Genomic DNA, 27,788 nt, shown 5'->3' with positions numbered 1-27,788 from the left:
CTGCAGAAGAGGAGGCTCAGGGGAGACCTTATTGCTCTCTACAACTACCTGAAAGGAGGTTGTAGACAGGTGGGGGTTGGTCTCTTCTCCCAGGCAACCAGCACCAGAACAAGAGGACACAGTCTCAAGCTGTGCCAGGGGAAGTTTAGGCTCAAAGTGAGGAGAAAGTTCTTCCCAGAAAGAGTTGTTGGCCATTGGAATGTGCTGCCGAGGGAGGTGGTGGAGTCATTGTCCTGGGAGGCATTAAAAAAGGGATTGGACATGGCACTTGATGCCATGGTTTAGCAGTCATGAGGTGCTGGGTGGCAGGTTGGACTTGATGATCTCTGATGTCTTTTCCAACCTTATTGATTCTATGATAGATTAGAACTTTGATGACAGAATTCTTCCTACTGATAGCAGGAAGTAAATTTTGATAATTCAGTCAGTTCCACACTTCATTTCAAAACTAAAAAAAAGCATGTTGGAATGAAAGAAAAAAAGCCATCATGCTTCTACCAAGCAATTATTTGTAAAGAGGAACAGATCCTAGAAAATGTTGAGTTCAAAGAGGATTTGTAACTGAATCTGTGTGCCAGAAAGCCTGGCATACATTAGCAAATAAAGGCAACATTTTCCTACATGGAATTACTGAACAGATTTACAAATATATCAAAAAGCCAGTCTAGGCAGAAAGATACAGAATTATTCATGTAATATCAGAAAATGCAGCCACATTTTCAGGCAAAGCCAAAGAACAAGCCAAGTGCAAAACGTTCTTCACTACGCACGCTAATAATTTCTCCTGCTTTTGGCATTAGTAAAGGGTTAAGAATTGCAATAAAAATGGAAAGCAACTTTTAAGACTAAGTAATTTTTCTTGCAAAGTGACCATGAACTGAAAGAAAAGTCTATCAAACTCTTATCCCAAAAAGGGAAGAATAAGCAATCCCAGATGCCTCCTGGGATGCACTGACTGGAGGAGACTCAGAGGAGACCTTATTGCTCTCTACAACTACCTGGAGGGAGGTTGTATCCAGGTGGGGGTTGATCTCTTCTCCCAGGCAGCCAGCACCAGAACAAGAGGACACAGCCTCAAGCTGCACCAGGGGAGGTTTAGGCTGGAGGTGAGAAGAAGTTCTTCACAGAGAGAGAGATTGGCCATTGGAATGGGCTGCCCAGGGAGGTGGTAGAGTCGCCATCACTGGAGGTATTTAGGAAGAGATTTGATGAGGCACTTGGTGCCATGGTTTAGTTGATTAGATGGTGTTGGGTGATAGGTTGAACTTGATGATCTCTTAGATCTTTTCCAACTTGGTTAATTCTATTCTATTAGATTCTATTCTAAAATAGGAGGGAGGTGATTCTGACTCTGCTCTGCTCTCATGAGACGCTACCTGAAGCACTGCACCCAGTTCTGGTGCCCCCAGCATAAGAGGGGTATGGAGCTACTGGAGCAAGTCCTTATGAGGGCTGGAGAACCTCCCCTATGAGGACAGGCTGAGAGAGCTGGGGCTGTTCAGACTTGAGAAAAGGCTACAGGTAGACCTTAGAACAGCCTTCCAGTACTTGAAAGGGGCCTACAAGAAAGCAAGGAAAGGACTTATTCCCAGGGCTTGCAGTGACAGGATGAGAGGGAATGGATTGAAGCTTGAAAAGGGTAGATTTTGATTAGATATTAGGAAGAAATTCTTTACAGTGAGGGTGATAAGAGACTGGAACAAGTTGCCAAAGAAAGTCTTGGATGCCCCCTCCCTGGAAGCATTCAAGGCCAGGTTGGATGAAGTCTTGAGCAACCTGGGCTAGTAGAAAGCGTCCCTGCCCATGGCAGGGGGATTGGAACTAGATGATCTTTGTGGTCCCTTTCAACCTAAACCATTCTATGAATCTATGTATATTGGGCAGGTTCATACTGATAACCTGTATTATATAGCTTTTTTAGATATACAGCTGCTTATAACTGAAAAACTGATCCTCAAAGCACACACATTATTCCTGTACCCATCATTTACTTGACTACATTAAAATTGAATGTAGGAAGAAAGATATATCCAAACACTGATTCAAACAGCTCTATCCAGCTGAGAAAAGTTCAATTACAATTGTTTGCAAGGCTAGAACATCATGAGAACACATCCCTCCTCAGAGGAAAAGGCAGCAGTAAATGCTAACTGCCACAGACAAGCATCACAAAAGCAAACAAATTCAAAATATTCCTTTACTAGGGAAAAAAATGAAACCTTTGGAAGGAAATCTTTCACTTAAAGAATTGCATTGGAAACCTATACAGATTTTTATTTTTAATATACACTACTATTCATCTCTTCTTATAGGAAAATAAACCAATATGGGATTGGATGCATATTCCACCTTGCATAAATTCAGCACTTCCTCAGCTTAATGTTCTTTGTATACAGAAACTGCTGATGATTTTACTGCCTTTGTAGGAATATTTCCCCTCACTTTCCTGGGAAGCAATGACAAACAGGAAAGAAATTATCATTTCTTAGCTCTTACACTTAAGAGACAAGGAAAAGGATTTGTAGTCCTTTCTGCTGAAAGCAATTGAGTATCAGCAGTGAGAAGATGGAAAAACTGTATCCCATTGTACTAATCCACTAGTATAGAAGGAGTTTGGACAACTTTAAGAAAGCATACAATAGGTTGGGTTGGAAGGCACCTCCAAAGGTCCCTGCAGCAAGCAGGGACAACCTCCACTAGATCAAGTTGCTCAGAGCCTTGCCAAGCCTGATCTTGAATATCTCCAGGGACGGGGCCCCAACTACCTCCCTGGGCAACTTGCTCTGGTGTTCCACCACCCTCATGGTACAGAACTTGTTCCTAATATCCAATCTAGATCTCCTCTAATTTCAAACCATTGTCCCTCTCCTATCCCTAATAGGCCTTTGCAAACAGTCCCTCTGATGCCTTCTTGTAGGCCCCCTTCAGGTACCAGAAGGTCATTATTAGCTCCCAGAATCACCAAGGTTGGAAGAGACCTCAAAGATCATCAAGTCCAACCTGTCACCACAGACACCATGACTAAACCATGGCACCAAGTGCCACATCCGATCCCCTCTTGAACACTCACTCCCTTGGAGCCTTCTCTTCAACAACCCCAGCTCCCTCAGACTGTACTGGTAGGGGAGGAATTCCCAACTTCAGGGGAATATTTGATCTTAAACACAGAATATGGGGGGGGATGGAGGGGGAATAAATCATGAGGTCTTGATTACTTCCCAAAATCTTTGCTCCACCTAAAAATGGTAAATTTTATTTCCCTCAAAAATCTGATTTTGGACAAAGTGAGTGTTATATTTGACTGGCAGAGTTTCCATTCTGAACCTCAGATATGGAAGTTAAAAAAAAAGAGATGCATGCTAAACTGCTTATGAAACAAGCTACACATTTTTCAGCACTTAGAACATGCTGTACTACTACTCTGAGCTTCAGAGTTTAAAGGTTCAGAGAGTGAAAAGTTGGAACTCTAAAAAAATAACTTCAAGATTAAAAATGAAATACTTGTTGAGGATGATTCACTGGTTCTGCTCCAAATAAGCAGCACACATGTAGCAGTTACCAGATTAAGTATAACTTTCTAATGATCTTCAGCATTTGTAAGTCAGCCTGTCCAGCAAGATTCCTCAATTCCAGGCAACCAGCACCAGAACAAGAGGACACAGTCTCAAGCTGCACCAGGGGAGGTTTAGGCTGGAGGTTAGGAAGAAGTTCTTCCCAGAAAGAGAGATTGGCCATTGGAATGGGCTGTCCAGGGAGGTGGTAGAGTCACCATCACTGGAGGTGTTTAGGAAGAGACTGGATGGGGCACTTTGTACCATGGTTTAGTTGATTAGGTGGTGTTGGATGATAAATTGGACTCGATCTCAAAGGTCTTTTCCAATCTGGTTAATTCTGTTCTAGTTTATCCTCCATAGGGGATATCCCACACCTTGAAAAAGAAGGCATGGCTAAGTTGTGAGGCTTTTTTACCCAGAATAAACATCTACACACAAATCCAATATGAAAACCATTCTTTACTTTTGAGCAAGAGAAAAGAAATTGAGGAAGTCATAATCCCCTTAGAATCCAGCATGTGAATGCTATATGAAAACTGCTGCATTCTGAAGAGATGAACACAATAGAACCTGCTTAAAGTAGAGTAAAACATTCTCTCTCTCTCCATACTGATTGATTTTTGAAGTCTACTCAAATGTCCTAATGTATCTCACTATTGCCTTTATATACAGACTTACCTACATGGATTCTAGAATATCCAGGGATCTGAATCCACACTATAGTCCACACATCTCTTAATAAGCTAGGATCACATCACAAAATACACCACCATTATCCCTTGGCTTGCCAATGAACTGCATTACAACTCACTAGGTAAGTACTAATATTACTTTTTCCCTCTAAATTAGCATTGCAACACTACACCTCTTTCTAGACCTCCTGAAGTAGGTCATACTATAAACATGAAATCTGTATTAGTTCCTGAAATAATTTCAGGTTTAAGCACACTTGACTTGAATACCAGATAACCATCAACTTACCTGCATACTTTACACAGAATCACAGAAGGCTAAGGGCTGGAAGGAACCACTGCAGATTACCTAGTCCAACTGCCCTGCTAGAGCAGGATTGCCTAAATGACACAGGAACACATCCAAGCAGGTTTTGTTTGCCTTCAGACATGGAGATTCCACAACCTCTCTGGGCAGCCTATTCCAGTGCTCTGCCACCCTCAAAGCTAAAACTTCTTTCCTTATGTTTATGTGGAACCTCCTGTGTCCATCACCACCCCTTCTGTCAGTGGACATCACTGAGAAGAGTCTGGCTCCATCCTTCTGACACTCACCCTTTAGTCTAAGCATTAATGAGATCCATCCCTCAGTCTCCTTTTCCTCAGGCTAAACAGCCCCAGCTCTCTCAGCCTTTCCTCATAAGGCAGACGTCCCAGTCCCCTAGTCATCATAGCAGCTCCCCAATGGACTCTCTCCAGTAGTTCCTTGTCCTTCTTAAATAGGGAGCCCAAAACTCAACACAGTATTCCAGATAAGGCCTCACCAGGGCAGAGACCTGCTGGCCACATTCTTGTTAATGCATCCCAGAATTCCAGTGGCCTTCTAAGCCACACGAGCACATTGCTGGCTCACAGCCTTTGGGTCCTTTTTCCCAGAGTGGCTGTCCAAGAGGTCAGCCCCCAACCTGTACTAATACACAGGGCTGTTCTTCCCCACACACAGCGCTCTACACTTCAACTCCATTAGGTTTCTCTCCAGACAACTCTCCAGCCTGTCCACATCTTACTGAATGGCAGAACAGCCTCTTGATGCCAGCCACTTCTCCCAGTTTGCTGTCAGCAAACTAGCTGAGAGTACACTCTGTTCCTTCATCCAGGCCACTGATAACATTAAACAAGACTGGACCCAGTACTGATCCCTGGGGAACACTTCTAGACACAGGCATCCAACAAGACACTGCCCCACTGGGCACAACGCTCTGAGTTTTGTTCTTCAGCCAGTTCTCAATCTCGCTATCCACTTATCCTATCCCCAACACAGAAAACTCATCACAAGAATCAGTGCTAGTAACATATACTAATTTACACCAAAACCCATTCACACATTTAGTTTTACCTTCATAGAATCTTTGACAGGCAAAAACCATTCCAGTCAAGACAGCTTAACGCTTACAGCTACTGAGAACATTACAATCACCTATTCTGATCTCTGATAAAACAACATTTGACAGGAAATCCCTGCATTACCTCAGGAGTCCATGTAACTATATGCATATTTATTGTGGAAAAGGACATTAAATTCCAATTGCAGCTGAAATATTGCACCCCTTAGTCATCACTGTGGCTGTCATCACTCCTGAAAGTTCATATTGGGAGAAACAAGGCACCCGAATCACACACTGAGCATTCTAGCACAAAAGCCAAGTATTCATAAAGACAACTAAATAAACAATGAAGAGAAAAATAAACAACCAATGATCTTCAGACAACCAATACAAAGCTGCCAAAATTTACAAGCAGACACCACGTTGCAAAAGGAAATGTACAAAAAAATAACATTGCACAAGGTGAAACCTAACAAGTTCCTGGGCTTGCCAACACTGAAAACAACAGTGGAGAAAGAACATACTCCCACTTTTTTTGGTCATTCTGAGCATATGTATGTGTGCTGGAATAAGAAAACTAAAGTATTCAAGGTATTTATTTTAAAGTGATGACTAAATTTGGTGTCCTTAGGTCTACAACCTCCAAATCAGAATGTTCTCAACTCCAAATCAGAACGTTCTAAGCCAATGAAGTATGGAACTACTTCTGTACATCAAAACCCAGAGTCTTTCAAGGAGTAAATACTATCAAATACATGAGCCATTGAAAAAAAATAATAGAAGAAACAAGAAGATGATTACTTGCTAATCAGCCAAATGCCATTTAAAACAATGGAGACCAAAAAAATGAAGTGCATATAAATATAATGTTTATTTCAAACACTGACCTTGCTGCTACTACAATCCCCTCTGTGTCTCCAAGACCTTTAAAAGGTTTATAAAACATCTGCGTGAACTGGGGAGGTTTTGTTTCTAAAAAGGTACAGGAAACAAAGGAGGATAAATATAGCTGCCCATTTCATTAACTTGCTCATCAAGAACACGGAATGCTAAAGCTCTGAGGCTAGCAGTTACATGAGGATTTCTACATGCGCTTGAAAACCACTGTATTTTGACAACCTGATTTGAAATCTGGCTACTTGAGGAATCATTTGTTTCCTTTTAAATACTAGACATTCAGGGAATGAACTCATGAAATTGGGGTCAGACTGGCTGGAGAGCAGCTAGGCAGAAAGGGACCTGGGGGTACTGGTTGATAGTAGGCTGAATACAAGCCAGCAGTGTGCCCAGGTGGACAACAAGGCCAATGGCATCCTGGCCGCTGTCACGAATAGAGTGGCCAGCAGGAGCAGGGAAGTCATTCTGCCCTGTGCTCAGTACTGGTTAGGCCACACCTTGAGTCCTGTGTCCAGTTCTGGAGCCCTCAGTTTAGGAAAGATGTTGAGTTGCTGGAACATGTCCAGAGAAGGGCAACAAAGCTGGGGAGGAGTCTGGAGTACAGCCCTGTGAGGAGACGCTTAGGGAGCTGGGGTTGATTAGCCTGGAGGAGGCTCAGGGGTGACCCTCTTGCTCTCTACAACTAACTGAAGGGAGGTTGTAGACAGGCGGAGGTTGGTCTCTTCTCCCAGGAAACCACCAACAGAACAAGGGGACACAGTCTCAAGCTGTGCCAGGGGAGGTTTAGGCTGGCTGTTAGGAAGAAGTTCTTCATAGAAAGAGAGATTGGCCATTGGCATGTGCTGTCCAGGGAGGTGGAGTCACCATTGCTGGAAGTGTTTAGGAAGAGACTGGATGGCGTGCTTGGTGCCATGGTTTAGTTGATTAGATAGAGTTGGGTGATAGGTTGGACTCGATCTCAAAGGTCTTTTCCAACCTGGTTCATTCTATTCTAAATTCAAATTAAAGGAAGAGCTCCTAGACACACAAGGTAAAGGAAATGCTACTAGATAACACAGGGTAACTTCATCTTCATAGAAGCTCTTTCTTGTCCAGTCCTAAGAGTTAGCCTGCTCATTGCACAAAATCATCTAATTTTTTTTGCTTTGTTTTTTTTTTTCCTATTTATTTGGGTTCATTAATCAGAAAAGAAAATAAATAAATAAATAAAATATCAATTTAATATGAATGACACTTACTAGAACAGCTAGTCACAGATACAGATCCATCCAGAACTAAACACAAAGTCATAAAGTACATATTTTATTATTGTTAAAAGCAGTGCAAATACTAGATGAGCACTTGGCATCAGCAACTTAAACCAAAAGAAAAAAAAAAATCACAAAAAACCTTCTCTCCTTGGAAAAAATATTAAAGAAAATAAAAGATAAAAATCTCTGTAAAGTTAACACTTCTTTGTTGTGGTTTTTTTTTTGCTTTGAGTATTTCATTCTGCTAGAAATGACGTGCTGCTTGAAGGAAGAGTAACGCCAACAAAAAACTGGGAGGCTGAATCTTGCCGCACTTCACAGTGAGACTCAGAAGTTAGGAAGCCATCTAATTGTGAGGAGGAATTCCTGGGGAACCCAGCTTTTCACCTGCGATTGACCGAGTCGCCAAGTGTTCATCTAATACAGCAAGTAGAAGACAAACAGGGAATGAAGTGTGCACACACATGCAAGACAGAAAAACCAACCCCGTAACGTTTGACGTCTGACACATTCGATTGCAACAAATCATTCTGATAAAGCTCTGAGGCATCCAGGAGCAGCACTTCATGGCAGATCTTCAGGAAGTTCTTCATAGAAAAGAGTAATTGGCCATTGGAATGTGCTGCCCAGGGTGGTGGTGGAGTCACCGTCCCCAGAGGTGTTCAAAAAAGGATTGGACGTGGCATTTGAAGCCACAGTTTAGTTGTCAGGAGGTGTCAGGTATTAGGTTGGACTTGATGATCTCTGAGGTCTTTTCCAACCTGGTTGATTCTATGGTTTAGTTGATTAGATGGTGTTGGGTGATAGGCTGGACTTGGATGATCTCAAAGGTCTTTTCCAACCTGGTTAATTCTATTCTATTCTACGAAAATTAGCACAAAAAGAGCACCAGAAGAGCCTCTCTTGTTCCACAGAAGTCTTCCTCAAATCCAGGTCAATAAAGTGCTAAAAGCCACTTATTTCCTCTTGGTTTTTTTATTTTTTCTTAATTTTATTTTTTATCTCATCTGTGTGTTCCTCAAGACAACTGTTGGTAGCTGCCAGACTACAATAAAACATAAATATTCGATAATTCCAGCTCAGTGTTGTTGCCAAAACAATATCTGCTGCAGCACCTGAATTGCTGCTGCTGCTGTTACTATATCCTATCTACACACTGGTGAGTCCTAACACCAGATTACAGACAGGGATAAAATGTAAACTACAGCTAGCTCAAGCTCCAACTTCTGGTATGGCCCAGCTGTTTTTCCCTCCCTCTCTCTTCGTATTGGTGATATTTCTCGGCCCAACTCTCTGAGAATACACCCTGACACTGTTTTAATTCCATAAGCACACTGGATGCTCAATGAAGCCAACTGGAATGGACACATGCCATTTCCTGCTTTTCCATGATCTCATATAAATATTTTTAATGACTTATGTTATAACAAAGAAAGACTCCAGGCTTGTGTATTCAGATAAATACTTGTAATTCTTCCATGTACAGTTGGAAAATCAGAGTTTAGAACACACAGGAAGATGATAAATTGCTGCTGCCTCTGATTATCTGCTTCTCTACAGAGAATTTTCTTCCCCACATAGCCAATGAAGCATCTAGAAAGAACTGAAGTCACTACTTGCAAATAAAGTTAAATGCACATACATACAAATCTTCCAAGAGCTTTGGAGGTGTGCACTATGGTTCTTGAGTCAAGCAAACAGGTGCCACTCTACAAAGTGGGGGAAAAAGAGTATGAATGTGTGAAGCTCTTTATGTGGGAAATTACAAGAGAGTTAAATGGTACTGAGCAAGGCACAAAAAGTGCTTTTAAAATAGAAACAAGGGAACATGCAGAGAACCTCAGTATCTAATTTAATTAATGATTGAGAATGCAAAGGCTCCAACTGGTGAAACATTAGCAGCAGCCATGAATTTCACTGTAGTTCTGTATAACAAGTAATCTTACCTGAGTGATTCTCAAAAAAATGTCAACACATCGATTGTATTTTTCATCTGATCCTGTCAATGCTGAGATGACAGGCCCTGCAGGATGCAGTGAGAGATCAATGATGAAAAACAGATGTTTAATCTTTTCACAAGCAAAACCTACAAGACCAGGCAAATATGAAATTTTGTCTGAGATTCATGCTTCTTTATATCCAACAAGTGCTAAGGTTACGTTGTCATTTTCATACGTAAGCTGACACAGGTTGCTTCTCCTCACTGACGTGGGAGCTGATCCCCAGACCATTCGTATCACCAGCGGAGAGCTCGAAACCTTGTCCCTGATATACCATTGTTCCAAGTGTTATCTGGTCACAAAGCCAGTCATTTGGATTAGCCACTCCATACATTAACCCATGTTCTCTGGCCTTTCATACAACAGACTTAATTTTGTCCACCAAGAATGCAGAAGGCTCAAACCTTCCACAAGATTCATTGCAATCTAGACGTTGAGAAGGGCTCTGCACAATGGTAGCTCTCATCACTAGCTCGAAGCAAAGACTGATAAACTCATATTCAAAAGTCACAAAGGCATGGTAGCATTGTGCAGTTGGGAGCTGACTTCCACAGATGTGTTTCTGCCTTAAACTGACATTTCAATCAGACCAGTTGAGTACTTACAAATGAATTTTCATGCTTGGCTATCAACAAGAACAGCACGTTTAATATTAAGTGAACTCTGATCAGATTCAACCATAATTAGTCATCAAAAATGTTAATAAGAAAACATGCTAATACCAGGGGATGGGAATTTAGATAGTTGTCATTGTATGATATATTAAAATAGTGAATGTCTATTGAACACAGGGGAAATGTAAATGAAGACTATCCTGACAACTGTTTGTCTACTTTTAAACTAAAATATAAGCAATGTGGTTTCTCTTTATAATGCTTTAAGTAGTCACAAGTTGGAATGCAGATATCCCTGAAATCAAAATAAAAATAGGATGGAAGAGAACTTTAAAAGCTTTCCAGGCTAAACTCTGGTTTGCTATTTCCTTTGCATGATGGAAAGACAGAATGGCCCTCAATACCAAGGTGAATGCAAAGAATTTGACAGTTTCCTAAAGACAGTAGTATACCTACATTATTAACAGTTTTGCACGTGCACAGAAACATTTATTCCAGCTGCCAAATAACAAATTCTAAATTACATGTTTCCATGTCACTGGAAAAACCTTAAAAGAATCACAACACTGAGCTAGCCAGCACCAAGCATATCCCACTACAGAGCATAGTACAATCCACCAGAAATGCATACCAGACACAAACAATACAACTCTTTTCATTTACATACAATTGCATTTGTTGTCACAATAAGCACAAGTAAGCATCTGCCAAGTCTGCTGTAACAGTGACATTTCAAAATCAGGTTTATCAGTTTCCTTACTCCACAGATATGTCTGATAAGCAGGGGGGAGGGGAAATCTATTACAGTTTTAGACTGAAGTGCAGTAAGAATTTTATGCAAGTGTCCAACAAATCCAATTAGAAAACCAAAAGGCCTACCTAGAAACATGACCACCAAGAAGAGTCAGAACAGCAGCCATGCTGTTTCTAGTATGTATTGTGTTTTATACCATGACACTGCAGCCTTCTGAGGGTCAGATTAATTAAGATCAACAGCAGCTGCAGTGCAACGTGAGAAGCACACTGCCACAGCTCTTGCCAGACCAGCCCAATTACCTGCAGCACTCCAACACCAGACATAACTAACAACTACTATGCTTCTCACCAAGTCATCACCTCCTGTTGGCTTGTCAGCAAATGCTAAAAACCAAACTAACCTCTTTTTAAGACAGACTGCAAATCTATCTGCGCCTGCTGCAGGATGCAACGATGAATCCAGAGAGATGTTTGCCAGTCAAATCTTTACAGGTGTTGCTTGACTTCAAGCTAGAGTTATGTCCAAATGGGAAAGTGAGACAGCAATCAGGGACAAGCCCTTCTCCCAAATCCCTCTATGTTCCATATCTAAAAGACAGTCTGACCAATACACTAAATTCAAGGTTTGCTCCCCTGGCTAAAGAGCTACTGATCACTGACTATTAAAATAAATTCAGTGGTCAACTACTAAGGACAATAGCTAAGTTAACACAATTGAAGAACAAACTAAGACCAAAGAGTATTTGAAAAAAGTATTTCTTGTTACAGGTTGCACTCCTTAAGAGGAAGAGAACATGTTTCTTTTACTGCATAAGGAGAAGAGGAAAATCAGTTAAGAGATAAGGATATTCCCTCTTTATACTCTTAAATGTTAGCTCCGATATAGGTCTTCTAACATCCATTAAAACTCTGTTCTATCTGCAAAACACCATTGAAAGGATGGAGATTATAAACTCTGGGGAAAAGGAAAGATCAAAATTTTCTGTGCATACCAACTTGGACTTTGGGGTTTAGAGTTTTTGGTTGGTTGGTTGGCTGGCTGTTTGTTTGTTTTTCCAGAATGCGTGAGTTCAGAGAGTAGAGACTCTTAATAAATAGGTACTTTACAGAAATTCCAACTTTATCAAAAAACAGCACTCCTACTAGAAGCACTTTCATCTACATAAGCTTTCTAATCTACTGAGAATCATTTGGTTTTCAATTATATTGAAAACCAGTCAAAAGCAATCACAAGAAAAGAAATATTCTTTAATAACGAAAATCATTAAATATGGCTGTGATTACAGCCATCCTCGCTTTGCTCTTTATTTCACCAGCCAAGTGCAAATAGAGTTAGTCTGTATCACTTATTGAAGTTTGGCTAACCATTCCAAACATAACACATGTTGCTTTAAACCTTTCTTACAGAAGACAAAGATGCAGCGTTTCCTTGCAAATCAAAGCCATTTACTATGTCAAAGTTTACTCACTAATTAGCATGAATAAATCTCTACACAGTGCAAGATTTCTACTTGAACTTCTACTCCAAAATTCTCTGAGCCTGCCAAATGAGAAGCTGCTAAGTGATAGAACACTGGGTGAGTTAGATATGTAACAATCTCAGGATCATACCAAGTCACATATTCAGTTTCAGCTTCCTTTTAAATGTAAAATACTAAGGATCTGCTGGCTAACAAGCTAACTTTTTTTTTTTCATTCTGTTCCAGTAACCAGGCAACAGACAACTGTCCAACTGAGAATTATCTCTCTGAACAGCTGGCAATCTACACTTGGGGGTTTTTGGTGGTTGGCCTTTTTATTTAAAAAAAAGACCCACACACAATCCAACAACCTAGCAAAAAAAATAATAATCAGTTATTCCAGCAATTACTTCACAAACCTACACAGCGCCATACTCCACCTCTGAAAAACCTTACTCACTATTTAGTCATTTCCTCAGTGCTATTATCCCCAAAGCTAGTCATATGTAAGAAAATCTCAACAACAGAACCAGAAAATCTGAGGTATATACTCATGAAGCCTCCAACTAGCTGATGCTAAAACTTCAGGGGAAAAAAAAGAGGAATTAGAAGCATCAAGAATAAAAGTGAGGTACATTTACTGGTATAACAAACCACCTTCAAGGAACCATGACAACAGACAGCAAATAACTAATCCCATTCTTGCTTCTAGCTCCATTACTCTTTCAGCTATGGAAGTGAAAATAAACCCCACCATGTAGTATTTTGATTCGATGTTATTTCACACATTGATTTTTTGAAACAGATTCTTTTCCCTACTAGACTTTAAGTTATTTTTTTAGGAGTTATAAATCAGCGTGACAATACCTTTATTATATACAAGAAATAGTAATGGTGAAGCAAACTTGCTGTATTATACTTTCCCCCCCTGCCTAACAGCTTCATGGGAGTAATGAAGCTAGAAAGTGAACTTAGAAATTTCTGTAAAGTTGTGTTACTTATGCATTCAAAGTGGTTTTGAAAGACTTTTAAGAGTCAGAATAAGACCTTTTGAGAAGGCACTGACACAAAGATTAGCCAGACTACCTCCCACAATACATAAAGGTTTAAATATATATATATAAAATCTGATATTCAAATACAAAAAAAATACATCTCAAATAGAAATCACTTGGTGAAAACACAGCAGCCACACAAACACTTCACGTACTCTCTACACAAACCAGAGGAGAAAACTCCCACCTTCTCTGTTCTCCCAGCATTTAGCTTACTACTGATTAGAAATCTGCCATTGAAACTACATGGCTGATCTATTGTTAAAATCCTTATTCCCACTTGCTTATGGTTTTTAGTCATCTTTTCTGTTGTCCCCACATTTAGATCACTAGTGATTTAGAAATCTGCCACTGAAACTACATGGTTAAAAGGCAGTGAAACCTTATTCCCATTTGCTTATGGTTTTTGTTCATCTTTTCTGTTGTCCCCACATTTAGATCACTAGTGATTTAGAAATCTGCCACTGAAACTACATGGTTAAAAGGCAGTAAAACCTTATTCCCATTTACTTATGGTTTTTAATTCATCTCTGCTCTTGATATGATCGAGTTGCAGGACACATATGACTTCATATTCAAATAAACTAAAAAAATCACCGACCGAGCTCGAATTCACTCAAGCACCAAGTTCAGACCAGGCAAGATCCTGTTGCAAGACAAACAATGTGATGCGATGTAACATAATTTTGTGTGTGTGTGTGTGCATGTCTGTGTGCCTGTGAGAGACTGGGGTGGGAGGGCAGAGAGAGAGCAAATCTGCATGAGAGAGGAAGCAAGCAAGAGTGCGCGCCAGCATTCGCAATGGAAAAAAATACGAGTCCAAAAGCAGTTGTCAGTCCAGCGTTCGCTATAATTCGGAATGGAGAAACAGGTAAGACAATGAGAGCGTAATACAACAGAAATAGTCTTTTCTGGTACTGTTCAATATAAACCCACACATGGAAACCACTTCACAGAACAGCCACTTTCTTTATGAAGTTCACTTCGTCCAAGCAGCATGGCTACCTGCTATCTTTGCATTTTGGAGCAGAACCTCCTAGTCCATACACAGGCTGTACTTCTGCAGAAGGGATGAGTACCATTTAGTTGGAAAGTAGGGCATATTTTGCCGTTTTAATTTCATTTCCACTAACCTAGAGGGACAAGCCTGAACTAAAAAGAATGGGAAACGATCTAAACACCACAACCGAAGTCAATTTGCAGGAGTCCAGACAATGAGGAAAAAGTCAGCTAGCAACCTGAAAAAAGAAGAGTATATTGGGCACTCAAAAAAGTAAGACTGCATTGAATGGTAATGTATTTATATTCTGCTTCCTATTTTGTAAACTAAAACATTCAGTGCAAAGCTTTTTTTGGTTTTTTTTTTCCCTTCAATTTCTTGTAATTAGAGCTGCCAAATAATTCTTCAGTAATTATGTCACCTTTTGATGCACAAAAATTATTCCAACAGAAATCAGTCTGCATACTGAAGTCCTATATCACAGAGCGGGGGGGGGGGAAAAAAGAACACTATTAGATCACAGGAACTACTCATGACTTCTGTATTACAATGAACTTCTTCCTCTCCAAAACACCAACTTAACCAGACTGTGCCAAAAACTTTTCAGAAATACAGAAAAGTTTCACAGGAGCATTGGTGAGAGAACATTCCACAGAGAAACATAAATCGAAACACATTTATAGTCACAGGCATCAGAGGTACAGACTAAGTAACTTCTTATGAGGAAAACATTAATTGTTTAAGAAGCTTCTGTAAGAAAAATAAACCACACATTTATATGAGCTGTTTCACAAGGTTTGTATTCCCTAGTGCTACATGAACACGAGAGGCTGGAAGAAACCCAGAAGCCATCAGCTCAGGGAATGCCAGGACCTCCAAACATTCCATGGGCTGGTGGTCAAATGCAAACAGAAAGACTAATGAGAGCTAGCCACGACGGAATGCATTTCTCATCCCTGTTCCATGCTTTAGCAGGTATCATTCACCAGCTTCCTCGAAGCATTTTCTGTATGACACAAAGTGGCTGCAAATTCAAAGCAGACTGTATGAAGGCAAACTGGAACTTCATTTGCACCTGTTACAGTGGAGCTGCTTGAGCCTCCCTGCCCCACTTATTTATGTTATTAATACTATTGATGTTAACAGAGAAAGTGTTTATGTCACAAACGTTTTTATGTGTGTCACTCCAGCTTGCTTTTATTTTTCAAAGGTTCTTCTGTTACTACCGCTGCATCTTTACAATTTGCTACACAACAACAAAAAAAAAACAACATATGTAATTCTGATTTAATCACAACACAGAAGAACTATGCTAGAGCACCGAACAAAAGATCTAATCGCTGGAGCGTCCTTTCCAAGCGAGTGTAAATAAACTGTAGTAAAATGAAAAGGCTTGTAATTTGGTATTTGGAATATTCTTCATAAACACCAATTTTCTGTAACATCCTTGCATATCTGACACCACCTCATGTATAATGCAGAAAATCTATTTCATTTTCATCTATTGACAGTGAATTTAATTTACTGTTGCGGCTCTTCACCCAGATTATGTTATTAATTCTGCAATCAGGCTCTTTTGAAGGCTTTTATTTCTTCCAAGAGTTTTCACAATTCTATATTGATTTATATGTTTGGTTGGGTGGGTTTTTTTTTTTTTTGCACCCTGACACACCTTGCAAAACAAAGAATCATTTTTTTTCCCCTAACTTTCTAATGAAACATGAAACAGGGGAAAAACCCCAAAACACCTCAAAGACAACACAGAGCGGTTCATAAGCTGTATCTCTCCACACACATCGCTTTAACCTCTGACACACAAGCATCATGAACTACGTTCATTAAGAAGATGTACAACAGGTGCATTACAATTTCCACATCAACAATCATCATTGTAAACAGACCGCAATCTCTCCATTAATGAAAAAAAAAAACACAAAACACAAACTATCCACTTCTGCCTGGCACAAAACTTAAAGAGGACAGGAAATCTAAATGCTCCAATGTTAGTGTTCATGTATAGAACCACATGAACTGCCTTCACAGTTTGTAGAATTCAGTCATCTTGTTAAGCGAGATCAAATGCAAAGCTCCTCTTATTTCCCCCCCCCCCCAAGAGAAAGAAAAATAAATAAATAACATTAAAAAAATAAAATAAAATATCAATAACAGCTACTCAACTCAATTCTAAACCATCATTTATTCTTCAAATATCAACACACCAAACAGTGCCAGCTATCTCATTATTTCACATCAGTTTTGCATAAACTCCTCCAGAACCAAGTTCAATTACAGAACGTTAATTTGTTCATCTTTAAGGGGAGGAAAAAAAAAACCAAACAAACAAACCAACACTATTATTCCATGGCAGGAGCTAAAAATCTCGTACAACATTATGTAAGACTCCCTTGTCAGAAATCTTCTAAAGAAGAAATACTAAATCCAGTCTTTATTCCTGTTAAGACACAATATGAAAAACTTCTTGCTTGCGAATTAGTACAGTTGTGTTAAAATGCTCGTTCCTTTATTCACCCCAAGTATTTCTCTTTACAGAGTTTTCTTCCACCATCACGATAAACATAAAGAATACCTAAAGAGCGGCACTTGTCCTCTTTACTTCACTCCAGAGCCAGTGAACAAAGCAGTGAAGCAGAAAGAAGGTACATAATGGATTTAAAAGTAAATGGCCCATTCTTTAAGAGGCCGCTTCTCATTTTTACTCATTCTAGCTTAATTGTCATTACAATGTCTGGAAACTTCAAACGAACAATTATTTTTACACCAGCTGTCAAGTTAGATCCTTAAAGCTGTATTTTTATTTCACTTACAACTAAAGGGGAAAAAAAAAAAAAAAGAAAAGAAAAGAAAAAGAAGAAAACCAGAAAAAAAATAAGAAGCAAAACAAACCCACAAAGCAAACCGAAACATTCGTGAAAATATTCTTTTGCAGGAAGATTGCAAACAATCTTTAAACGTATTTCAAGCAGTTAGTGCTCAGCCCACTCCATACACCAGGACAGACAGAACATTTATATTCATTGTTGCACTGTGTAACACTTTTCCTGAGAAACACTGCTTCCCAGCTGCACTGGGAGCTTAGTTGTCCATATACGAAACACACTGACACGTACACACGCCCCTTGGGATTGCAAAATAAAGAATTGGCTAATTTGTGCACCTACCTGGGTAAAAATCTTTGGATTTAGACAGCTTGATGGTGGCCCCAGTCTCTTTCTGCAACTGAACAATTGTCTGTCCTCCCTTCCCAATTATAGATCCAGCAGCATAACTAGGTATGAGGACCTTTAGAAAATATTGGCCATCCTCTGAAAAATTGAGATACATAATGTTAATACGGCTTGCAGGCTCGGGTTTTGCCTCCCCAGACCCCCAGATAAACAAAACGTTACATCTTTAAACTCATCCAGTAATTCATGCATCTACATCTAACCAGTTGCGTCATTCTACAAGACATGTTTAGACCATCCATGCCTTTGACATTTTAAAATATGTTTATTCTGGGCAAATTAAAAGACTCCACATAGGCTCCTTAATCCCATAAAAGAATAAGGAAAAAAATAAAACCAAATATCTCAAAGGTGGATTCCGCCCTCCTCCCCCCCCCTCCCAATAGTAACCCCAGCAGCAGAAATTATTGGATCCCTTTAAAATAAGAAACAAACCATAAAAGCCTTGCATAAAAAACGTGTTTAGTGACAGCTACAACCTTGCTGGAGAAATACTACAAAAGAAATGCCAAAAACTAAAAAAGAAAGAAAGAATGAAATTTAAATTCTGACGGGCTATTTGTTTGCCATTAGTAAACACATGAGAACAGCAATTAACTATTGCCTGCATTCTTCTTAAGTGAGCAAAACGACTACTCTGCTACCAAATAACCCACCCAAAATGTGGGGTTTTAGTCCAAGCATTTCAGCCACTGCCAAGAAAACAACTCAACATGGTGTGGATGGAATCACTTCCCTAAGTAATCCTGATGTATTCCTTTAGCACTTCTTAAGCGACAATGATCTCTTTTAAGCTCATTAATTAAAGGACATTAAGAAGAATTTTTCCCAATTGATCAAAAGCCTAAGTCACTTATTTTAAATACACTTAAAAGGTGATGAGATAGACAATGCCAGTCGTCCACCCACCACTGGCGTTAAAGCACACAATTGGAATAGGAAAAAGATTTATAGAATGAATGGAGGGGGGGAAAGAAAAAAGGATGCCCAGTCTGATTCGGCAACTGCACAACTGTCTGTGCCCTCAGCTCACTGCTAAACCCAGCTACACTGAAGTCTGAGGACCTTCTGTAACGGGCTCCGGAAAAGTGCAAGGGAATAAGGGTACACTGGTTCCCCACAGTTAGGCTCTCCCCGGCAATTAAAGCAACGTCCTACTGGCATGGATAGCAAGATTTTTATCGTGAAACCTGATTCACAAAGTTGGGTAGCTTTGCTGGGTTGGGTTTTGATTGTTTGTTTTGTTGTTTGGTTTGGGTTTATTTTCCCCCCGAAGCAGAAGGAACGATCCCAGTTCACCTTACTTCTCTTACAAGCGCCTCAAGAAGTGCCTGTGTGACAGTCGTGCCCGCCCGTATTAACATAGCTGGCTGAACCATGCACTATGTACAGGCAGACCGCTGCTCTTAATATTGGGCAAATAAATTCACCTCTGCCTCGGTGCATTGTTATGACGACTCCAGTGTAATCGGCCAGAGGAGATGCTGGTCCCGTTATAACTCATCTCCTCCAGGAAGAGCAGGATGTTAACTCGCGAGTCCCCGCAACCGAGAGGCGACTCCCCCCCGCTACCAGCCTGCCCTCACCCCCCGCACGGCAAACACACGCCGTGTATGTGCTGACAATAGAAGTGAGGCCAAGGAAGAGGAAAACGCACGGCAAGGCTGAAATTCAACTTGCGACCCAAAGGATGTGGAAGGAGGAAAGTGCGTTTGCCGTCTCCTTCCAGCTGCCATTTATTTTCGCCCATCGTTAAAGGGGCGAGGGAGATAGCTTGGGCTGTAGAAGCTCCTTGTGCTCCCTCCTAGTCTCCATAGGGTCACGGCTGTGCAGCCCCAGCGTGGATATTAAATAAAAAGACTGGTAGATGCTGAAAACCGACGCCATTTTGATGAATGATAACATTAGAGAAATGGGAATGTTTGGGGGGGAAGGGGGGGAGGCAGGCAGGCAGGTAGGGAAGCGGAGAGGTGGGTGGGTTGGGCGGGGGGTGGGGGGGGAGGCGACAGAGGATATACCCACCGCCCGTGTTGGTCCTCTTGGTGCTGCCGGCTTCAGGGGGGGCTTCGAGCGGTCTTTTCCGGGAGTCCGGCGGGTCCAGGTCTATGGGAACCCCGGTGTGGGTCCCGTTCTGCTGGATGGGAGCTGCCGCCATCATGTTTGCTGCTGCTCGGAGGAGAATTGTCTCTTCCCTTCTGTGGTGGGGGGGGAGGGGGGGGGGCAGGGAGGGAAGGGGGGAGGAGGAGGAGGAGGAGGAAGGGGGAGGAGGAGGAGGAGGGGAGGGGGCTCGTCCCGTTCTCTTGTCCTTTTCGAAAATGTAGAGCTAAGCTCGGGATTGTCGAGGATGCTGCGCGCCTTGTTTATCTGGCACCCAGGGGGAGGGAAGGGAAGGGAAAGGAGGGAGGGAAGCGGGCAGGACTGGGCTGGAGGAGCAGCTGCAGTGCAGTGTCAGGAGGAGATGAGAAGGGAGACAGGGGAACGAGGGGGGCGAGAGAGGGAAGAGAAGGGGGGAGAGGGGAGGAGGAGGAGGGGAAAGAATGAAAAGAGTGAGACAGGAGGAGGAGAGGACAGAGTGAGTGGGAGAGGAGAGGAGGGGAGAGAGTGAGTGGGAGAGGAGAGGAGGGGATAGAGAACGAGTGAGACCGAGGCGGCGGGGAGGGAGGGAGAGAGGGAGGAGAAGGAGGGAGGGAGCGAGCGAGCGACTGGTGTAAATGGTGGGTGAGGGAGTGAGTGGGAGATGATTCACACTGTCTGTAAGCCCCTTCCTTTCCTGCCTGCCCTAGCGCCGCGCCCGGTGCTGCAGCTCGGCTGCCCGCTGCTCCCGGCCACCCGTGCCCTCCCTCACTGACGGACTCGTGTGCACGGGGGTGGAGAGAGGAGATCGTTGCCCGTGCGGCGCGGCTCCGCTCTCGCCCCAGCACCGCCGGCTCTGCCGGGCGCACAGGAGGCTAGCTGCCCGATCGGCCGTGGGCTAGGGGCCGCCACCCTCGGCTACACCACGGACACCCAAAAGGCGGGAGAGGGCAGAGCCGTGGGAGGGGGTTCCAATGCCGGGGAGGAAGGGGGGGGGGGCGGGGGGGTGTAGATAAGGGACAGGCCGGGGGGTGGGGGAACGCCGGGATAAAAAAAGAAGGGCGGGGTTCCTGCGAAGACAGGCGGGAGATTCGGCCAATCGAAACAAAAGAGAGCGAAGCTGGGATTGAAAGGCGCAGCCAATCACCGGCCGCAAGTGGAAGAGCCGTTGGGGGGGAGGCGGGGGCGGTTTAACCTCTGCGGCGGCCGGTGGGGGGCGGGGGTGGCGGCAACAACGACGGCTACAACGACGACAACGACGGCGACGACTGGGAGGGCGTGTGTGGACGCGGGCTCCCTCCCCGGGAGGGTCCCCGCCGTGATGCGGCGTCACCTGGGTTACACGCTGCGCCTCATGGGCCCGCAACGGCATAGGAGGACGTCTGCGATTGCCCGTGAAGGCGGTGGGGTAGCGGGGACATGTCCTCCCTGAGCTGAGCTGCACCACTTCGGTGCGGTGCTACCCGGCCGGTGCGGCCGGGCCCTTCTCCCTAGCCGGCGCGGGCGGCGAGCGGGGGACAGCGGTGGATGCGCCAGGCTGCATCGCGCAGGCTTGTGGAAAAAAATAAATAATAAAGATCTTATTTTTATACTGACAGCCGGGCTAGATGGAGCTATGTGACACAGAGCGGCATTTCTTACGTAAAATTCTCCTAGAAAAAAAATGCAAAGATCTTTCGCTGCGACGAAGGTTATTTCTGCTTATAAGTCTCCAATTATTCGGGTTTAAGCTTAAAATGTGCGGAGGCGGGTGGGGAGGGAAGAGGACGGTGGGAGGGCTTGGAGGGATTGTCTGCGCACGAGAAAAGCATTTCTACTCTTTGCTATTTAATTAAGCGATTGGCTTTGGAACGTTTTCTCTGGCCGGTACAACGGTAGCGGCGGCGGTCAGTGCTAGAGCATCAGTTCCGGACAGAATTGGGAAATGTGCGTTTGTTGCGTTAGAGCCTGCGCCGTGCTAAATTCGTATCGATAACGTGTGTGCGCAGAATGGCCGCTGCACTTGATTCCTCTTACTATGCAAGCTTAAAACCTGGCTGGTTGTGGATGAAACCCGAGATCCGTCCTAAGCTCCCTGGGAGACTCAGCCTTCGTTTCAGTACTTACCATTAACACTGCCCCAAATAGTGTTTTGATACTTAAAACACAAATTCCATCTATAATATATGATACAGCACATCACCTCTACTTATACATTACAAGGCAGATACGTAATGCATTACAGAATATTAAAAACATGGATGCTTTAATATCTAAACGGGCTCCTGTGCACAAATGAAGAACTCCCTTCAGCACTGTATGTAGGAAACTTTCAATGACTTCTTTGGGAATTGTGTTCCAGGAATGTGATACTCCTCACAGGGGGGGATGAAATAGATACAGCAGATTCAGTAACGATCTGACAACATATATGGTCAGGAAAATGATTGTGTAAAAATGGAACTTTCTTACTCATCATATACCCTTTGTATCTAAGATACTGTGACTCATAATTGCTTAGTTTACTGACTGAAATAAAATTTTAGGCTTCTGTTACCTTGGCACTAGCTGACACAATTATGGCACAGCAAGTTGGGGACTGATTCTAGCTCTTCCTATTTTTTATTTATTTTTTTTAATTTTATTTTTTTTACCAAGTTCCAGTTGAAAAATTTTAGTTAGCATTTGAGCCAGAAAGAGCACGGCGTGACTTGAAAATCTCAGGTCCAGTTTGTTGGGTCATCAGTCCTCACAGGCCGCTTTTTATTTGTAAAGTAAGCAAATGCTATCTGGAAAAATTTGAGGACAAAAATAAAAGCCCCACAATGTTCAAATGAAGCCATCTTGAGTCAATTTCGGCAGTGGAACTGGATAAATTATAACACTGCTCCCTTTATCTCACTGAATATGTCCCATTCATCTGTATTAACATTGAATCAAACAATTCTCTTGTTTTAAGACCACATCTGTTTTACTGTGGCCCCTGCACCAATTTTAATTATGTGGCAGATCTGATTGGATTCAGCACCTGCAAGTCTTCCCTTTGGGAGCTCCAATTAGCTTTTAAAACATGTACTTGATTGCTTTCTTTAAACAAAAGTATTGTTTCATCCCAATAACAAGGATATTAAAGTGTAAAATGAAAAAGTGTTTTAATGTGATAAGCCATGTGTATATTGTTTGTGTATCTAGCTTCCATAAGCTTAGAGGAAAAAGTGGTAATCCTGAAACCTAATTTCCTCAGACTCAGCAGATGTCTGTCCTGCCTTAGCCTGTTTCTTTACCAACAGCTGTTTCACAAGTGCCTCCCCTTGTCTCTGCAGAATGCTTTTTGTTTAATAATTTCCCAATATGTTATCTCCCAGTCCCACTAAGACAAGCTTTTTTTTCAACTTGTCTCATAGCTATTAGTAGATTTTCATATATATATATAGTTTAATAGACAGGTTCATCTGTGAAGAGTTTAGCTAAAACTATGCCACCAGCCTGTAAGCTAGTTTCCAGTAGCAGTTCTGTTTGACTAAGCAAATAGCTGCATATAATAAACGTTTCAACAAATGTTGGTATAATATTAAGACAGGTGTTAGTTGTTACAGATACGCTTCAGAATATGCTCATTTCTCCTGATTTCACTGCTCGGAGCAGTGATGATTAGGGTCTAGGGGGTCATATCTCATAAGGTGCAGCCCTCTAGTGGTAGAGGTCACGGCGAGTTTAAAGCAAGCTGCGGTTTTGTCATGGATTGGGGACAATGAAATAGCTTTTGCCGAAATGCAAGCAAACTGCCCTGAGGTGCATTAACCACCTGCCTTGTTCATGGTCTGAAGCACAAGAGAAAATAGTCGTGGAGGTCTATAGTGCAGCCTTGCTCTCACTCAGTTGTTGTGATTTCTATGGAGAAAGGACCTATGGAAAACCAAAAGTGTCTGTATACAGAATTCTTTTTTTTTTTTTTTTCCTTTTTCTTCCTAATCTGTTGCTCAGCTTTACTTTTTTTCAGCCAGATCTAGACTGGAATATCTAACCAGAGGTTACTCAAACTGTTGTGAGATCTTGATTCCTTTTTGTGTTTCTTTCAGTCATCTTACTAGCTGTAACTTCAGTAAGAGTTAGTTCAGTGATGGCATGGAATACAAATTCAATTTCCTAGCCTTATTTCTAAAAATGCCCTTGGCTGGTGGAGGTGTGGATGTTAGCATTCAAACTAATCTCTCCCACAGACGTGAGAACTCTGCTTATAAATGAAAGGGATTAGGACGAGGCATCAACTAAAGCAATTAAGCATGTATTTTATCAGCCAGAAATCTGCATAGTAACTGAGGTACCATTCTGGTAAACACCAGCTAATCTGATAAAGTCTGGGCTGTGGAGAAAAATTCAGCCTTCTCTTTCGTGTAGAAGTGATGGATAGCTCTCCACTGGCTAACAGAATGATCAGTTTGGTTTTTTTCCCCTTATGAAAAATATGACAAAGCCTAATAGCCTTTGAGTGAAAACCCACTACTTCTTAAGCATCCTGGTTAGGTAAGCAAAGACAGATATGGTCTTTGTTCAGCATGATGCCACTACTAATGGTGGTTTTTTGTTGCTGAACGATTCCTGGTAAATTTTGCCTCCACTAAAATTGCCATTCACTATCTGAATACAGAAGTTTTGATGAAGTCCTTAACTTCCACTTTTCTTTTTATGAAACATTTCTCCTCCGACATTCTGTAAGTTAACCTGTTTATATTATTGCTTAAATTATCCACTTGTTGCTTGTTTAAGTACTGCAGAAGTTATTCATCACTAAAAAAAACCACATTTCCGTGGAACTTCTCCAAGATTGTAGCTATATAAGGAAAATTTTAGGATTTGTGTGGAAAAAAAGAACTAATAATTGCTAAACATGTATTAGACAGGAAGTTAGCCGATTATCTGTTCCCCTTTCATTATCAGCACTTGCATCAAATGCATTGGAATGTGCTGCCTGAGGAGGTGGTGGCGTCACCATCTCTGGAGTTCTTCAGGAGGAGACTTGACAGGGTGCTTGGTTGCATGGTTTAGTTGATTAGGTGGTGTTGGATGGTAGGTTGGACACGATGATCTTGAAGGTATCTTCCAACCTGGTCTATTCTATTCTATTCTATTCTATTCTATTCTATTCTATTCTATTCTATTCTATTCTATTCTATTCTATTCTACTATTCTGTTCTATTCTCTTCTTTGCCAAACTAAAAGCCAAATGTTTGTAGTTGCACTCTTCACAGAAAGGAACATGGACAACTGCTAAACCTTTTCATACTAACTAGTAGCTTTCTTTTTCCAGCAAACTAAGGATGGTAACTTATAATTGTTACTAATTTGACCATATTATGCATCATAACATGAATATATATTGGCCAAAATCTCCCTTTCTGGTGGTGGAAGGAGAGAGAGTGTGTGTATAGGCAATTAATGTCCATTTGTCCTGTCTTGGCCAAATGATCAACTGCCTCCTCCTGTTCCCACAATATTCATCCAGATTGAGAAATGCTTTTTCTTTTCAGCTTTTCTTCTAGGAATACACAACTAAATTATTCTCACCTCTTCATTCCTGAATCTGTAGATCAGATTTAAAAGCTGTTCTTGTTTCTCTTATATCTTGGGGTTATCCAGATTGAAATGTTAAAAAGTATAGCCTCAGGACAAGATCAGCTTTCATCCCTCACAAGGAATTGACTACGTGTTCAGAATCCATGAAACTTTAATGTCTGGACACTTGCCCCCCCCCTAAAAAAACATGTCTATGGTGATCCTTCTGTGGAGGAATTTAAAGATATTTATTTCTCAGATGAAAGAAACCCAAGACTAGATTCAATTGTCTTCCAATAATAGCAGTATTTACGGGGAGAGGGATCTGGGGGTTGTTTTTGTGTGTGTCTGGTTTTTGATTGCTTGATTGGGGTTTTTTAATAGGAAAATAGATAATTCATGAATTAAAACTGGTACAAACTAGGAGTAACTCCATTATAAGGAAGCAATGATGTAACATAATCTGTAAGAAACAGCAGGATCACCTTGTGTAGCTTGTGTCAGTTTACAGTGTTACTGATTATGCACCTCTTAGCACTTTAAAAAGAACATGGGTGAGCCATCCTTTTCTACAGACTGAATTCAGCCAGATATCACTCCAGATACTTCAGAAAGTATTCCTCTAACAGGATAGTGAATGGGGTATTTTTCAAGGAATCAGCATCCTAGAATCCTAGAATCACAAACTTGTTAGGGCTGGAAGGGACCTCAAGGATCAGCTAGTTCCAACCCCCCTGCCATGGGCAGGGACACCTCACAGTAGATCAGGTTGCTCAGAGCCACATCCAGCCTGGCCTTAAAAACTTCCAGGGATGGGCCTTCTATCACTTCCCTGGGCAACCTGTTCCAGTGTCTCACCACCCTCATGGGGAAGAACTTCTTCCTAACATCCAATCTGAATCTACCAATTTCTAGTTTTGTCCATTCCCCCCAGTCCTATCACTCCCTGACACCCTAAAAAGTCCCTCCCCAGCTTTCTTGTAGCCCCCTTCAAATACTGGAAGGCCACAATTAGGTCTCTTGGAGCCTTCTCTTCTCCAAACTGAACAGCCCCAACTCCCTCATCTCCATTATTCTAATTGCTCTAGCAGTATCACTATTTTATGTCTTATTTTTTCCCCACCCACCACTGTCTTACTTGTTCAAGAATTTGGCACTTTAGTACAAGTGAAATGTGGGGAAAAAAATAAACTAACAGCAATATTATTTTGGGGGAGGAGGGGTGTTTGATTCTGTTGTCAATCCTTGACCCATTGCTGTGAACCGAAAGACCTAGGACAATGCAGCACCTTCTAAGTGGTCCTAAGGACATCTCTACTAGAGCTCACTTGTGCTGTCAGAGAGTCTGATACAGTCTTGGTTGTTCTCAAAAATTAAAACTAGTGAAAAACAGGTGGTAATTTTATATTGAGCCTTACACTATGGGGTCTTAGGATTTTTGGAACCCTGGAAGTTTGCTGTAGTTCAGCTGACAAACAGAGTTATTTTAGTGGGAAAACACTAGAAATCTTGCTGGAAAAGGAATGGAAAGGAGGCAAGCAAACATGTTGCACAGAGGACAAAGGAAAAACAAGAATGAGAAAATAAAGACAAAGCCACTGATTTTTTTTCCCTGTAGTAACCATGATTTATCTTAAGCTATATAGCAGAATTTGAGTTGCTTTGACCATTTTGTTCCCAGCCAAGAAGTAAACTATTTGAGATCATTAAAGACTAATATACCCTAGTTAAACTATACTAGTAAAGTCTCCTACTGTTAACCACCACTAAACCCCCACTTTTTTTTTCCATTACAATTTTCAATCAGTTTTCCAAATAGTAAACTATTCCAACTAAAGTAATTTTTTACATGTATAATACTGTTATAACAGTAGGATATTTTTGCTGATGGAAAGGTAATGGAAGTCAACTCTTTAATTTCATTGCAGTAGCAGTGGTTTCTAGTAGAGATCTAGAGGTCTTAAAAAATAAATACTATTTAAAAGCATATGCCAGCACATTCCAAACTAATTTTCAGCACAGAGAGATTTTAGGCAATTGTTATTACCTTTCAGAATAAAAAGCTACACTGCTAAGGTCAACTGATTCTTCCCTGGAGATTAGCAAATGTCTTAGAGTTTGGTTTGGCTTGTTAAACGAATTATTTTGCTTTACCTACAATAATTAATTATCCCAATGCTTTCTATTTCTACCTGCTTGAAACCAATTACTACAAAACACTGCTGAATTAAAAAGTCATTTTTTGGGGGGTGGGGGAGGAGGGTAAGCACATTAAGCTTGCTGCCAGGATAAATTG

The 27,788-nt window shown here is 41.6% G+C and overlaps 1 protein-coding gene across 2 annotated transcripts in view; it reads right to left on the bottom strand.

Moving 5' to 3' along the window:
• The window catches only part of NOVA1 (NOVA alternative splicing regulator 1), a 187,881-nt gene extending 167,019 nt beyond the window's left edge, over positions 1-20,862 (bottom strand). Inside the window, exons 1-2 of one of the 2 annotated variants that reach the window (XM_054162106.1) lie at positions 19,910-20,862; positions 17,822-17,965 (exon numbers count right to left, since the gene is read on the bottom strand). In XM_054162106.1, the coding sequence (XP_054018081.1) occupies positions 17,822-17,965; positions 19,910-20,045 (280 nt within the window). In that variant the 5' untranslated portion in view covers positions 20,046-20,862. The remainder of the gene's footprint in view (positions 1-17,821; positions 17,966-19,909) is intronic. The other variant, XM_054162105.1, reaches the window with a different exon arrangement.
• Positions 20,863-27,788: the final 6,926 nt, after the last annotated feature.

This window comes from Dryobates pubescens, chromosome 5, assembly GCF_014839835.1.
Source record: "Dryobates pubescens isolate bDryPub1 chromosome 5, bDryPub1.pri, whole genome shotgun sequence".
NCBI lineage: Eukaryota > Metazoa > Chordata > Aves > Piciformes > Picidae > Dryobates > Dryobates pubescens.
Note: the sequence above shows the minus strand (reverse complement) of the source record. Positions and strands in the feature narration are given on the sequence as shown.